The 12,788-nt window shown below is 45.6% G+C and overlaps 2 protein-coding genes across 2 annotated transcripts in view; one reads left to right on the forward strand and one right to left on the reverse strand.

The window, feature by feature from the left end:
- LOC116817058 (uncharacterized) overlaps nucleotides 1-12,788 on the forward strand; it is a 270,462-nt gene that overhangs the window by 23,610 nt on the left and 234,064 nt on the right. The window lies entirely within an intron of this gene.
- Nucleotides 9,848-12,788, reverse strand: part of LOC116817142 (uncharacterized) — a 327,071-nt gene continuing 324,130 nt past the window's right edge. The window contains 3 exon segments of the mRNA XM_075073541.1: nucleotides 9,848-10,375; nucleotides 10,378-10,895; nucleotides 11,259-11,375. Of these exon segments, the coding sequence (XP_074929642.1) occupies nucleotides 9,848-10,375; nucleotides 10,378-10,895; nucleotides 11,259-11,375 (1,163 nt within the window).

The following is a 12,788-nucleotide window of genomic DNA, read 5'->3' on the forward strand; positions in this document are numbered from 1 at the left end:
TCTAATTTCAAGCCTGAACTTCCTAGTGTCCAGTTTATACCCATTTGACCTTGTGTCTACATTAGTACTAAGCTTAAATAATTCCTCTCCCTCCCCAATATTAATCCCCCTGATATATTTATATAGAGCAAGCATATCCCCCCGGAGTCTTCTTTTGGCTAGGCTTAACAAGCCAAGCTCTTTGAGTCTCCACTCACAAGGCAGGTTTTCCATTCCTCGGATCATCCTAGTAGCCCGTCTCTGAACCTGTTCCAGTTTGAATTCATCCTTCTTAAACATGGGAGACCAGAACTGCGCACACTATTCTGATCCAGCATGGCTGTTCTTATGACCAACAGAGGCCAGTCTCCACCAGCAATATTTATAGTTGGTGCTCTGAAAGGGCTCACTTTCCAAAGCTGAGCACAATGATCAGTGAAAGTGTTTTGGAGAAAAACACTAAACAGAACAATGTGAATGAAAATTGGGAGCTATTGTTTGAGGAGCTTGTTAGATGGGCCATAAGCCACGTTGCATAATCAGCTGCGCTTGCAATGTACTTCCACTCAACTCACTGACATTTCTCCGTCTGCAACTGTAGTACCCATTTTAAAATCTAGATCCAATCACTTACAACGTCAGGGAAGATTCTAAGCATCAATGATCTGATCATTGGGTTGATGGAGGTAAACAAGACATTCCCATAAGGCTCCCTCCCTCCCTCTTCCCAAGAGCCTCCCTCATCCTCTCTGCCCTTTCTGCTCCCGCATCTTCTGCAAACTTTCGAAGACAGATGCCTCATGATGGCCTTTGCTCATGGGGATGTTGCCTAGTGGTCAGGGTTTTGGTCCCTCAGGGCGGGAGGGTGCAGCAGATGGCATGGGAGCCTAGGGCCTCCCATGGGCTCTGACCCAGGCAACTCTGAAGGCAACACTTCCTACCACCCTGCCATTGTCCAAAGTTTGCAGTTTATCATGGGAAGCTCTGAAGGGTGTTAGCTCATTGCTTGGCCCGTCTTCGCGGCCAGGTATGGCATGGCACCTCTCTCCTTCTTGGGGTGGCAGCTGTCTCTGTTACGCTGACAAATCCGGGTTGGTGACTTGTCGGTGGGTGGGGTCAAACTGGGAACTCAGGAACTTAGTGCATGGGCCTCTACAGCATGAACTAAAAGCCACCTAGCTGCTAGAGGGAGAGATGAAACGAGTCTTTTCTACAGTCTTAGCTAAGTGATCTTGGTGCCACTAGCTGGGACACACCACCACACCCTGGATGTGTGTGGGTTACATACTTCCCCTAGCTGAGGAAGCACATCCTGAGCTTCAGAGAGTTCCCAGTTGTAATCCCGGACGACCCCTGTCACAATTGGTGTCTGGCAGGACACTGCTTAGAGTATCAATTCAGGACAAATTGCTTGGAGCAGGGCAGTCAGAGCCCGAGGCTGGGTGCCCTTTACTACTAAAGCACGTCACAGCAGCCATGCAGAGAGGACTTTGGTTTTACCCCACTGGCTAATCGGACTTCATAGAATCAATTCCCTCAGATAGTCCAGTTCCCTTCTATCACCACCAGCCCCGCTCCTTATGGGAATGAATGGTTATGAAAACCAATACCCCAGTAAAAGGAAAAAAGGTTCTTTCAAAAGGAGCAAGCCCCAGATGCAGGTCAATAGACAAGTCAGATCTTACTCACAAATCACGCTCTTGCAAATCCTTTAGCATCTAGAATCTAAAGGTTTATTCATAAAAAGAAAGAAATATAGAGGAGAGTTAAAATTGTTAAAGGAATTAATTACATCCAGTAATGGCAAAGTTCTTGGTTCAGGCTTGTAGCAGTGATGGAATAAACTGCAGGTCAAATCAAGTCTCTGGAGTCCGTCCACAGCTGGGATGGGTCATTCAGTCCTTTGTATGGAGCTTCAGTTTGTAGCAAAGTCCCTCCAGAGGTATGAAGCAGGACCGAAGACAAGATGGAGACGAGGCATCAGCCTTTTATAGTCTCTTGCCACGTGGTCTTTGCTTTCTTTGTCCCAAGGACACTCTATCCAGCACGTGGCATAGAAAAACCTTTGAGTTCTGTCCACAGGCATGTCCCTGCATACCTTGCAGAGTCACAAGGCGTATCTGCCTTCTCTCAATGGGTCGATTGTATAGCTGATGGTCTTTAATGGGCCATCAAGCAGGCTAGGCAGAACTGACACCAACTTGTCTGGGGTGTTTCCCGGGAGCAGAGCAGAAGTTTGAAATACAGGCAGCATAGAGCCAATATTCATAATGTCAACTACAAAAATGACAGACATCTAGTGATAGCATCATTATAATCAGCCAATCAGAACCTCTCCATAGACCCCTTACATGACAACCTTTCTACAATATTGGCTGCAAATATTCAACAGTGGTTGCAACGGTGATCTATACAGTTACAGATTATGTCAATAACATCACAGAAGGTGACACGGCATCAGTGAGACTGATATTGGAAAACTGCCTCCAGTTTTGGCATCTTCATTTGAAAAAGATGATGTGAAATTGGAGCTGGGGCAGCAAAGAGCCACCAAATGTTCTGAGGGCTGGAGAAAAATGCCTTCTAGGGAGCTATAGAAAGAGCTCAATCTGTTTAGCTTATCAAAAGAAAATTGAAAGGTGACTTCACTGAAGTGTTGAAGTGCCTTAATGGAGAGAAAAGATTGGGTATTAAAGGGCTCTTGAATGGAGCAGAGAAAGGCATAACAAGACCCAATGGCTGGAAGGTGAAAAGAGACAAATTCATATTACAGCTAAGACACAAATATTCAACAGCGAGGATGATTCACCACAGGAACAAGCTACCAAGGGAAGTGTGGTTGTATTTCTGATGGCAAGTAAGGAAGACTAGAGCCCGTAAGTGTTTGCCCCCAAAGTAGTGTCTTTCATACAGAGGCCGTGACTGTAGGGGTCAGATTAGATGCTCTAATGGCTCTTTCGGCCATAAAAGTGAACGAACTTCTGAAACACTGAGTTAGCATTGGAGCAGCGCCTGATGTTTTTACTGTCTAATCAGCTGCTCTAAAAACACTCCGTGAGTGGTGATCCAAAGGGGAATACTCAAACGCCAACGGCCCTGGCCAGGGCAACATTAGCACAGCAGGGAGGGTGGCAGTGAACAATCAAAAGGCACTTTGAGACCTCGACATAGGTCAAAGTGGGTGGGGAGGTGGTGACTCACAGAGAGATGTGGAATCAGCCAGGCAGGACAGGGAGGGCCCAGGGAAAACCATTAGAGACCCTGTGGCTTGCTGCAGCAAGTCTCCTTCGGTCAGGTCTCTCTCGAGGAACTGAGAGCTGAGTCGGTTCACGGACGGAGCGAGGAGGAACTCTTTCGATTTTCTCCTTCCCTTTGAGGATTTCTAGAAAAGCCGTCCTGTTTAGAAGTAGGTTTGAAACTGTTATCTGACCATTTGGTTAACAGTTGAATTCTAGCTGGAAAAAACACGAGTAAGGAGCAGAATTCTAATTGCTGCACCTGGATTTTGCCCTGGTATGTATCATGGGGACATTTAGGTTTGCTTTTTGTTTCACTTTTCCCCACCCCGCTCCTTCTCGTCTCTCCTTGGCTGTCTTTGTCTTCTCCATTCCCATCGGTGATGAAGCGTTCTGCGAGACCAACGAGAGTCCATTAGGACATTTGCTTAACAAGGGTATTCCGCCGAGGCTGGGGGTTTCCACTTGTGCAAACCAAACCAGTCAACAGAAGACTTTGGTTCACCCACTGGCAACACAAGTCACACAAGCAATTTCCTTTAGACTTAACTCTAGTCTCCCAGCATCACCACCAGTGCCAGCGTCGCGAGAATGGTGAAAATGGCTATGAACCAACACCCCAATAAAAGGAAATGGTCTTCGATCCCAAAGACAGCCCCAACCTAGTAATATACAATCGAGATCTGACCCCAAATCACTGCTGTTGCACCTTTGAGAACTAAATCTAAAGTTATTCATAAGGGGAAAGATAGAGAGGAGAGCTAGAATTGGTTAAATGGAATCAATTACATGCAGTAATGGCAAAGTTCTTAGTTCAGGCTTGTAGCAGTGATGGAGTAAACTGCAGGTTCAAATCAAGTCTTTGGAACATCCCCAGCTGGGATGGGTCATTCTGTCCTTTATCCAGAGGTAAGGAGCAGGATTGAAGACACGATGGAGATGAGGCATCAGCTTTTTATAGTCTCTCTTCCAGATGTAAGAACCTCTTTGTCCTTACTGTGGAAAATTACAGCAAAATGGAGTCTGGAGTCACATGGGCAAGTCCTTGCATACTTTGCTGAGTTACAAGGCGTATCTGCCTTCTCTCCATGGGTCAATTGTGTAACTGATGATCCTTAATGGGCCATCAAGCAGGCGAGGCAGAGCTAACACCAGCTTGTCTGGAATGTTTCCCAGAAGCACAGCATAAGTTTAAGATATAGACAGTACAGAGTCAATACTCATAACTTTAACTACAAAATGATACATACATTCAGGCCTTGGCTACACTGGCCTGAACTTTCTCGCTCAGGGGTGTGTAAAAAACACCCCCCCTGAGCGCTGCAAGATACAGCACTGTAAAGCTCCAGTGTAAACAGTGCTGCAGCGCTGGGAGCGCAGCTCCCAGTGCTGCAAGCTAAACCCCATGAGGATGTTTAGTATGTGCAGCGCTGGGAGAGCTCTCTTCCAGCACTGGCACTGCTACCACACTCGCACTTCAAAGCACTGTGCTTTGAAGTTTCAAGTGTAGCCATACCCATAGACACCATAATTATAACCAGCAACCCATGACCTGGTCTTGGACAACTTATATTACCCCCTTTACACAAGATTTGGTGCCACTATATTCTATATGTTTCCAGATTATATTAATAACATCACACCCTCCCAACACCAGGACACACTGGAGCTGCACTGCTGGGACTCACTCTCTCTCCTGCCTTTCCCTGACTATTAAGCCTGGCCCTGGTTCTACTTCCCTTAAGTGCCATGTGGGCAGGAGGAAGCACATGGCAGCTGCAGATACAAGGACCAAATTGTGGGCATCAGGTGAAGCAACAAGAAAGAGAACCATCAGGTCAACCCGCACGAATCTCTCATCAGACTATTAAATTCTAGGGCCCCAACCTATAGCAGCTGCCTGGTGGACCAGCCAGAGCCAAGCCCTAGCAGGCATCTGTCACCCAGCAGGAAGGAGAAAACACACCCCGGTGCACCTAGGAACAGGGAAATCAAGAACATTGAGCTCCAAGGCTTTACAGCAAACCAACACAGCATCAGGCGGTCCCACTGGGATTTGAACTCAGATGGCAGGAGTCAGAGTTCTGAACCATTACACCATGGGACCTGCAGCTATTGTCATTTCAGGACTCCTGTGAGACCCTCAACTGGTTGGTTTGCACTCTGCTCTCATTGCTCCCCTCCAGCTGCTTCCTCTCTCGGGATTCGCTCTCCTCCTGCATCTCTGCTGCTCTCCTCCCCTAGACATTGAACCCAGCCCTTACTGCTGCCAACATCAACTGGCAGAAGGGCCTATAAGTCCCCTGCTTGTGCCAAGGTTTTGAGCCAGTTTGCTTCCTTCCTCATGTGTCTTACTCAGATTCTGTGGAAGTTCACCAGTGGCTGGGGTATGAATTTGTGGGCACAGCATTGTGCCGTGGGCTTCCAAGACAGCCTGTAATTCAGCCAAGGGTTTGCAGCTGGGCCTTGGCGTGGAGGAAATTTTCTGTCCACATAGCAGATGGGGAATGCACTGGGACCAACTCCTGGCTCTTTTTTGTGAACTGGTTCCCTGTGAGGACACCCCCGAGATCTCTGCAATCTACATAGGGAACAATCACCTGGAAATATTCTCCAGGCCCCAGGTGATTTGGAAAGTTAAACGTGATATTGCACAACGTTCAGCTATGGGGCCAGGTCCCATAAGAAACAAATGGGAGCAGGGAAGGAGAGAGCACAGAGAAGAGAAGGAGAGATGGGATAGAAAAAAGTTTCTAGAGAGGGAGCAGCTGGAGAGAACCAAGGAGCGCAGTGAACAACAGGGGTGGCAGGTTTGCAGAAATTTTTATTGGTGCCCAGAATCTGCCCCTCCCAATTCATCCCCCCACCTAAGGCTCTGGAAGGGACTTTGGGTGGGGGGAGGAGGTCTGGGGTGCAAGGGATTGGGGTGCAAGCACTGCAATTTTGCAACAGAAAAGCCTCAAAACCAGACTCCAATGAGAAACTGCTGAACTTGAATTAATATGCAAACTAGATACCATTAATTTAGGTTTGAACAGAGACTGGGAATGGCTGAGTCATTACACAGATTGGATCTATTTCCCCATGTTAAGTATCCTCACACCTCTTGTCAACTGTCTGCAATGGCCCATCATGATTATCACTACGGAAGTGTTTTTTTTCTCCTGCTGATTATAGTTCATCTTAATTAATTAGCCTCTTAGAGTTGATGTGGCTACTCCCACCTTTTCATGTTCTGTATGTGGATATGTATCTCCTCGCTATATGGTCCATTCTATGCATCTGAAGAAGTGGACTGTAGCCCATGAAAGCTTCTGCTCAAATAAAAATTAGTCTCTATGGTGCCACAAGTGCTCCTGTTCTTAGAGCCAGGCCTGAGGCTTACACAGCTGTGCTCAAAAGGAAAAGGGGCCTCAGCACCTATGCAAATAACTGGTTCCAAAAACTAAACAAAAATTACATTAAAAAACCAAACCAAAAAATCAACCCAGAAAAGCTCCCATCACACATCCATCACCACTGTAGATTTTGACATCTCCTGCCTGGTGTGATATTTTTTCTTTGCAAACAAGAGACCTGGGGACCTCTGTGGCTGTTACCCTCTAACTGGGGAAAAGGTTACACATCTTCTCTCCAGTAATTTTCCTCTTAACAGAAGATTTATTTGAAAATCGATCAAAATAAATTCCATTTGAAATAGAAATAACTACAGTCTATCCTGGGTCTCTATTCTCGTACATGCTATTTCTCTCACCTATTCCCCCACTTGAATTTCTTTGGAGTCAGGGTTTAATTTCAGGATTCACCACCATTTCAGATATAGTAGGAGGGGGCAGGGAGAGAACTAGAAGAAAACCTGAATTATATTGTAACACTGAAAGTTATCACAGAATCAGTCTCTTATGTTACATTAATACATGTTTAATTTGTCACTGGTAACTTATTCAGATTACAAAATATAAACCTATAGGGCAGTTCTCTCAATTCCCATTTCCACCCAGTCAGCTTTGTGTGAAGTCACATTCTACAATAACCTAGGAGTCTTCCATTTCTGTGAGTTCATTTCTCCCTGGGGCTTCTCCCATGAGTGTAGGTGGAAGGGGTCGCACACTACGTGAGAAGGCTGCATCATGAGAAAACCTACCTGTGCTTTATTTTCACACTTTCTAATCTTTCAGAGTAGCAGGAAGTGAAGTGATACAAATGCACAAGACTCAAGAGCAAAATTAAGACACGAAACCAGAGAGTCAGGGCTCAGCATTCACGTTTCCTGCAGTCTGAACTTGGAATCTGATACATTCTCTTGTTGGGCTATTTTAGGGTTAAGTATAACAATAAGCTGCTAATGTGCTCACATGGTATTAGTGGACAAAGGAAAATGTAGGCAATATTTTCGTTTCTAATATATCAGTTGCAAAATTTCAGTATTTCTTTGTTTAAAATATAAGTTGGCAGATTCTTCTCTTCTCTATTGCTCATAAAGATTAATAAAGATACGGCTGCAGAAAAATGCCCTTTGCGTAGAAGAAAGTAAAAGGAATGTTATCTTCCCCTCCCTCCGTTTCCCAGCTACATGAACCAGCCTGGGCTTAGGGCTCCTTCCCCAGCCTCCCTTGAGAACTGTTCACAGCCCCTTCCTCCCTCACCTGGGAACTGCTGAGCAGAAAGATTTATGGCAGCAAATGGTTGCAAAGAAAGGTACTTTCAAGGTAAAAGTATGTGCAATGCTACGAGCAATAGTCAGAGGTGGGTTTACTAACAGTGGGTGTTTCCATTCCTTAATAAGGGGTTTTGGGGTGTTGTAATGAATGTAGGCGTGTACATACTAACCTAAAAAAAGAGAGTGCTGACCTAATTCAGTGCTTACTGGACAACTGGGTCCAGGGGAACAAGTACTGCAATAAAGAAGCCCATCGACTCAAATCCGCCTCTGGGTCAGCCTGCTCCTTCTTCTAAATCCCCAGGCTAGCCATGCATTTGCCCAGCATGAATGCTCTTGTCCAACCAAGGCAGCAGATTTGGGACCATAGGCATGAATGGCTCGAAGAACAGCTTGGTTCTCTCGGTGTTCATGAACTTGTGGATCCAAATGGTAACAGACAGTTGTGCAATTTAATCGGCACCGTAGGAGGGGACAGTGCCACTTAACGAGGGAGAAGGTTTAAATAGTTTTACCTGGGCCACAGGTCACAAGCTTCCATCTCTGGGGAAAATCAACCACGAGTATATGCAATTTCGGCTGGAGTCCTTAGCAAACGTTTGACTTTACCTGAGTATTGACACTTCTCGGCGTAGAATCTACCAACACACAACAGATCACGGCAGAGTGAGGTACCTCCAACTGTGGCGCTTTATTCTAATCGGGGGAACAGATTAATTAGGGACTATATTAGTGCGTCTAGATCCCTGTAAAATCAAATGCAGTATCCGAGGGGTAGCCTGCTAGCTGGATCTGCAAAAAGCCAGCAAGAATCCGTGCACCCTTATAACTTCATCGGATGCCAGCAGTGTGACGAAGTGGGTATCACCCACGAAAGTTCACTCTCCAATAGCGTCGGTTTGGCCTATCGGTGCCCAGGACCTCTCCTGCTTTTACAAATAGCCTGCATGTTAAAGTAGGTATCTTCTCTGCAACTATATAATCACACGATTCCATTTCCGACACAGTGGCAGCATTTCAGGGTGAGTGAACAGAACGTCCTCATTTTCCATCCCTACCTCGATAGGGATGGCGTTCCCAAATAATAACAACATGCACGTTGATAAGGGAAGGAGAATATCTTCGAGGACTCCTGCAGCGCCTGGGCAGAACTGCGTTGGGAGCCTAGCGCTGGGTATTTACTTCGTCCAAGTCATTACTAGGGAATCCTGTTCCATAACTTTAGAGAAATACTGACCTAACCAATTGCACCAACAGGGGGAGGGATGGTGATGGCAACAAGGAATCCTCTGCTACACCTAACTACATGGTTGTTACAATGGTGAAATGACATTTTCCCTACCGCCTGTTCTGCTCTTGTTAAGCTCAATATTTTAAGTGAGGAAAATGATAGTAAAAACTGCTCCCAGCACACCTGAAGCTAAAACAACTTCCAAAGAGCAACGGGAATGAAACAATTTGTTCGCACAGGGAGAACTTGATCACTAACAAATGGTTGAAATGGGGAACAGGATACTGATGCTCAGGTTTGTTAAACTAGAAAAGGATGGAGGTTAGGTCAGGTCAAGGGGGAAGCTAATGCCAACCACTGCGACCTGGGGCTCTAGCACTACAACTTTTTACATTAAGATCACTAACTTGAGCAGCCAATGACATATACAATCCTAGTGGATGGAAGGCACAGGTAGTTTTTGCCTCAGTGTACCTTGTTGGGATCAACCTGTCTCCCCCACATCTGGAGCTGATGAACATTCCTGGCAGGAGGGACACACGCTCCTATGACTCAAAAGAAAAGGAGTTGATAGAAAAGATCACAGGACTGACCCCAAGCTGCAAAACGGAGAAGCAGGCAACTGATCTGGTGGAGCTGAGAGACCACGGTGAAGACAGTGATTTTTGCACCATGTGGGAATTAGCAAATGTGATTTTAAACAAACAAACAAAACAAACAAACAAACAACTTTGGCCAGCCCTAGTCAAGGGATTTATAACAGTTCACTCTCGTGTGGATTTTGCGATGTCTAATATGGCTTGAGCCGTAATTGAAGCTTTTCCCACATTCAGAGCATGTGTAGGGCTTCTCTCCTGTGTGGATTCTCTGATGTTTGATAAGATCTGAGCGCTGAATGAAGCTGTTCCCGCACTCAGAACACGTGTAGGGCGTCTCCCCTGTGTGGATTCTCTCATGTCTGATAAGGTGAGAGCTCCGATTGAAGCTTTTCCCGCACGCAGGGCACGTGTAGGGCGTCTCCCCTGTGTGGATTCTCTCATGTCTGATAAGGTGAGAGTGCAGATTGAAGCTTTTCCCGCACTCAGAGCACGTGTAGGGCTTCTCCCCAGTGTGGATTCTCCAACGTGTGATAAGGTTTGAGCGCTGATTGAAGCTTTTCCCGCACTCAGAGCACCTGTAGGGCATCTCCCCAGTGTGGATTCTCCAATGTTTGATAAGGTCTGAGCTCCGATTGAAGCTTTTCCCACACTCAGGGCATATGTAGGGTGCGTCTCCCCTGTGTGGATTCTCTCATGTCTGATAAGGTGAGAGCTCCGATTGAAGCTTTTCCCGCACGCAGGGCACGTGTAGGGCGTCTCCCCTGTGTGGATTCTCTCATGTCTGATAAGGTGAGAGCTCCGACTGAAGCTTTTCCAGCACTCAGGGCACGTGTAGGGCTTGTCTCCAGTGTGGATTCTCTGATGTTGCATAAGGTGTGAGCGCCGATTGAAGCTTTTCCCACACTCATGGCACATGTGGCGTGTCTCTTCCAAGTTGATTCTGTTGCATGGAATAAGGTCTGAGTGGCTACTGCAGTTTTCCTCTGGCCTCTGCTGAGTCTCACAGGCTTTTGTGTTTTCTGGGAGTGCACAACTCCTGGAAACATTCCCTTTGGATCTTCCTGATAACATCCAATGTGGTTCTACTTGCGCAGTGTCTTCCTGCTGGGGTTTCTCCTCCTCATTCTCACTCACCATCCCATCGCCGGATGGGAGACAGAGAGAATCCAGACATAGGTCATTCCCTGTGCCTGAGAAAAAGGAAATGTCAAAGAGAGGAATGAAAAAAGGGATGAACAAACCAACATAGATGTGGGAGAGATCAAACCTATCAGGTGCTGATTTTCCCCAAACCCTTCCACAGAGAAGAGAGGAAGGGATCAGTTCTGGGTCCTCATTGCACCATAACTCTCAGGGGAAAGTGAGGTCAGGGAGGGACCTGCTGCCAGTTGTCAGTCAGAATAGGAGGGAATCCATGAGTGACATCTGCCATAATAATTCCACATCTGCAGGGAACAATCCTGAACTTGAAGAGCTCACAGGCTCTTTGTAGGGCATCCCAAGTGTTTCCTGTATTCTTAAGCAGTTGTTGAGTTGTTTAACCAATTCCTCACCTGTGAAGGCAGCTGTCAGGAGCACCTCTTTCTCAGAGCCCTGGAGGTCTGGGACCCATGGTTCTTCCCCTCGTTCCAGCTGTGAGATCACATCAGGTTTGGAAACTGGAAACCCTACTGCAGGCAAAGAAAACAAGGGAGGTCAGTGGAATTTATGGGATACATGTCACAAAGAATAGTCCATGGTTTAACCCCATCTCATTTTTAGGCAGTAACATCTGTAGCCCTCAGGATTAATCTGTTTGCCTGCATAAATATATCTTTTCTTATAAGTACTGTATTGTGATAGGTTTATTAAAAATAAGTGTGGCTGTAACGCAAGAAACCTACAGGCAAAACCTGCATTTGAAGCTAAAGCAAAGTTAGCATAGCTATAGCCTGTGCCCTTTTACCCTGAAAAGCAAATTTTTTTCCTATCTCCAAATAAAGTGCCTACGCTTGGCTCTAAGACCCTTTACCTAGGGCAACAGACAATGAAGAACGGCAAAGGGGATTTTTCAAAGTTGTACTCACAGACTTAACAAGTACCCCACAAGTGCTCAGATACCTGCCATCCATACACACATACATACTAGCCTATGGAGTAAGCGTTCCCTTACATTTCTTGGGGGAAGAGTGACATTTAGGCATAAGAGGAAGGACTTCCGGCATTTATTTCTATAAAAAGAGGTAACCGACCTCACTATGGTACCCCACCCCCACCTCGACCTCCTCCTTCTTCACTACACTTCACCATCTTCAACTCCGTATTCATGCTATCCACCTACGACAGCTATTAGCCAGTAACAGGCCGCATTTCTTTTCTTTTCAAGTTTTAAGTTCAAAAGGGACTCGGCTAAGCTTGGTCTCTCTAAACTTTATTTTAGTTTGTGTATCAGATTATTTAGTGGAGCTAAAAAGTAAATTCCAAAGTAGCTTTGACAGCTCTTTGCATTAGTTTCCTCTGCAAGAGCTGTGAAACCGGAACCGCCAGAGGTGAGGCCAACACTGTTTATCAAAACAGGGTGTGAATAGTAACCAAAGTTTGCAGCACATAATATTGTATTATCGCATGTATCTCTTGACTAACAGTAACACAACTGTAACTCGGTAACTCTAACTGTTTTACAATTTACTTACTGTTTCATTGATTTCAGAAAAAGTCTTTATGACTAGATCTGTCTCAGTGTGAGCTTCCTCTCATACTCCCGAAGGTCCCTTTATCAATTCTGTGGAACCTGATTCGAAACACAAACTTTTATCTTCTGATCAAACAAACTGGCGAGCCTAAACTCATATTAATTAATATAAATGAGTAAGTATTATTAATTAATTAATTACAAAACAAATTAAATTAAGTTGATAAATCAAATCAACATTACTAACACACCCCAAATAACACTACGCATCCCAAGGCCAGCTTCCTTGGCTCAAAGTGGCAGGAGAGTTGTTATTATTATAATAAATCATATTCATTACCTTAGTGCCTAAGGGCCAACTAACAGTGGGTCCCCATTGTGCGAGGCAAAGTGCAAACAGAGAACAGTAGAT

This window comes from Chelonoidis abingdonii, chromosome 18 (assembly GCF_003597395.2).
Source record: "Chelonoidis abingdonii isolate Lonesome George chromosome 18, CheloAbing_2.0, whole genome shotgun sequence".
Taxonomy (NCBI): domain Eukaryota; kingdom Metazoa; phylum Chordata; order Testudines; family Testudinidae; genus Chelonoidis; species Chelonoidis abingdonii.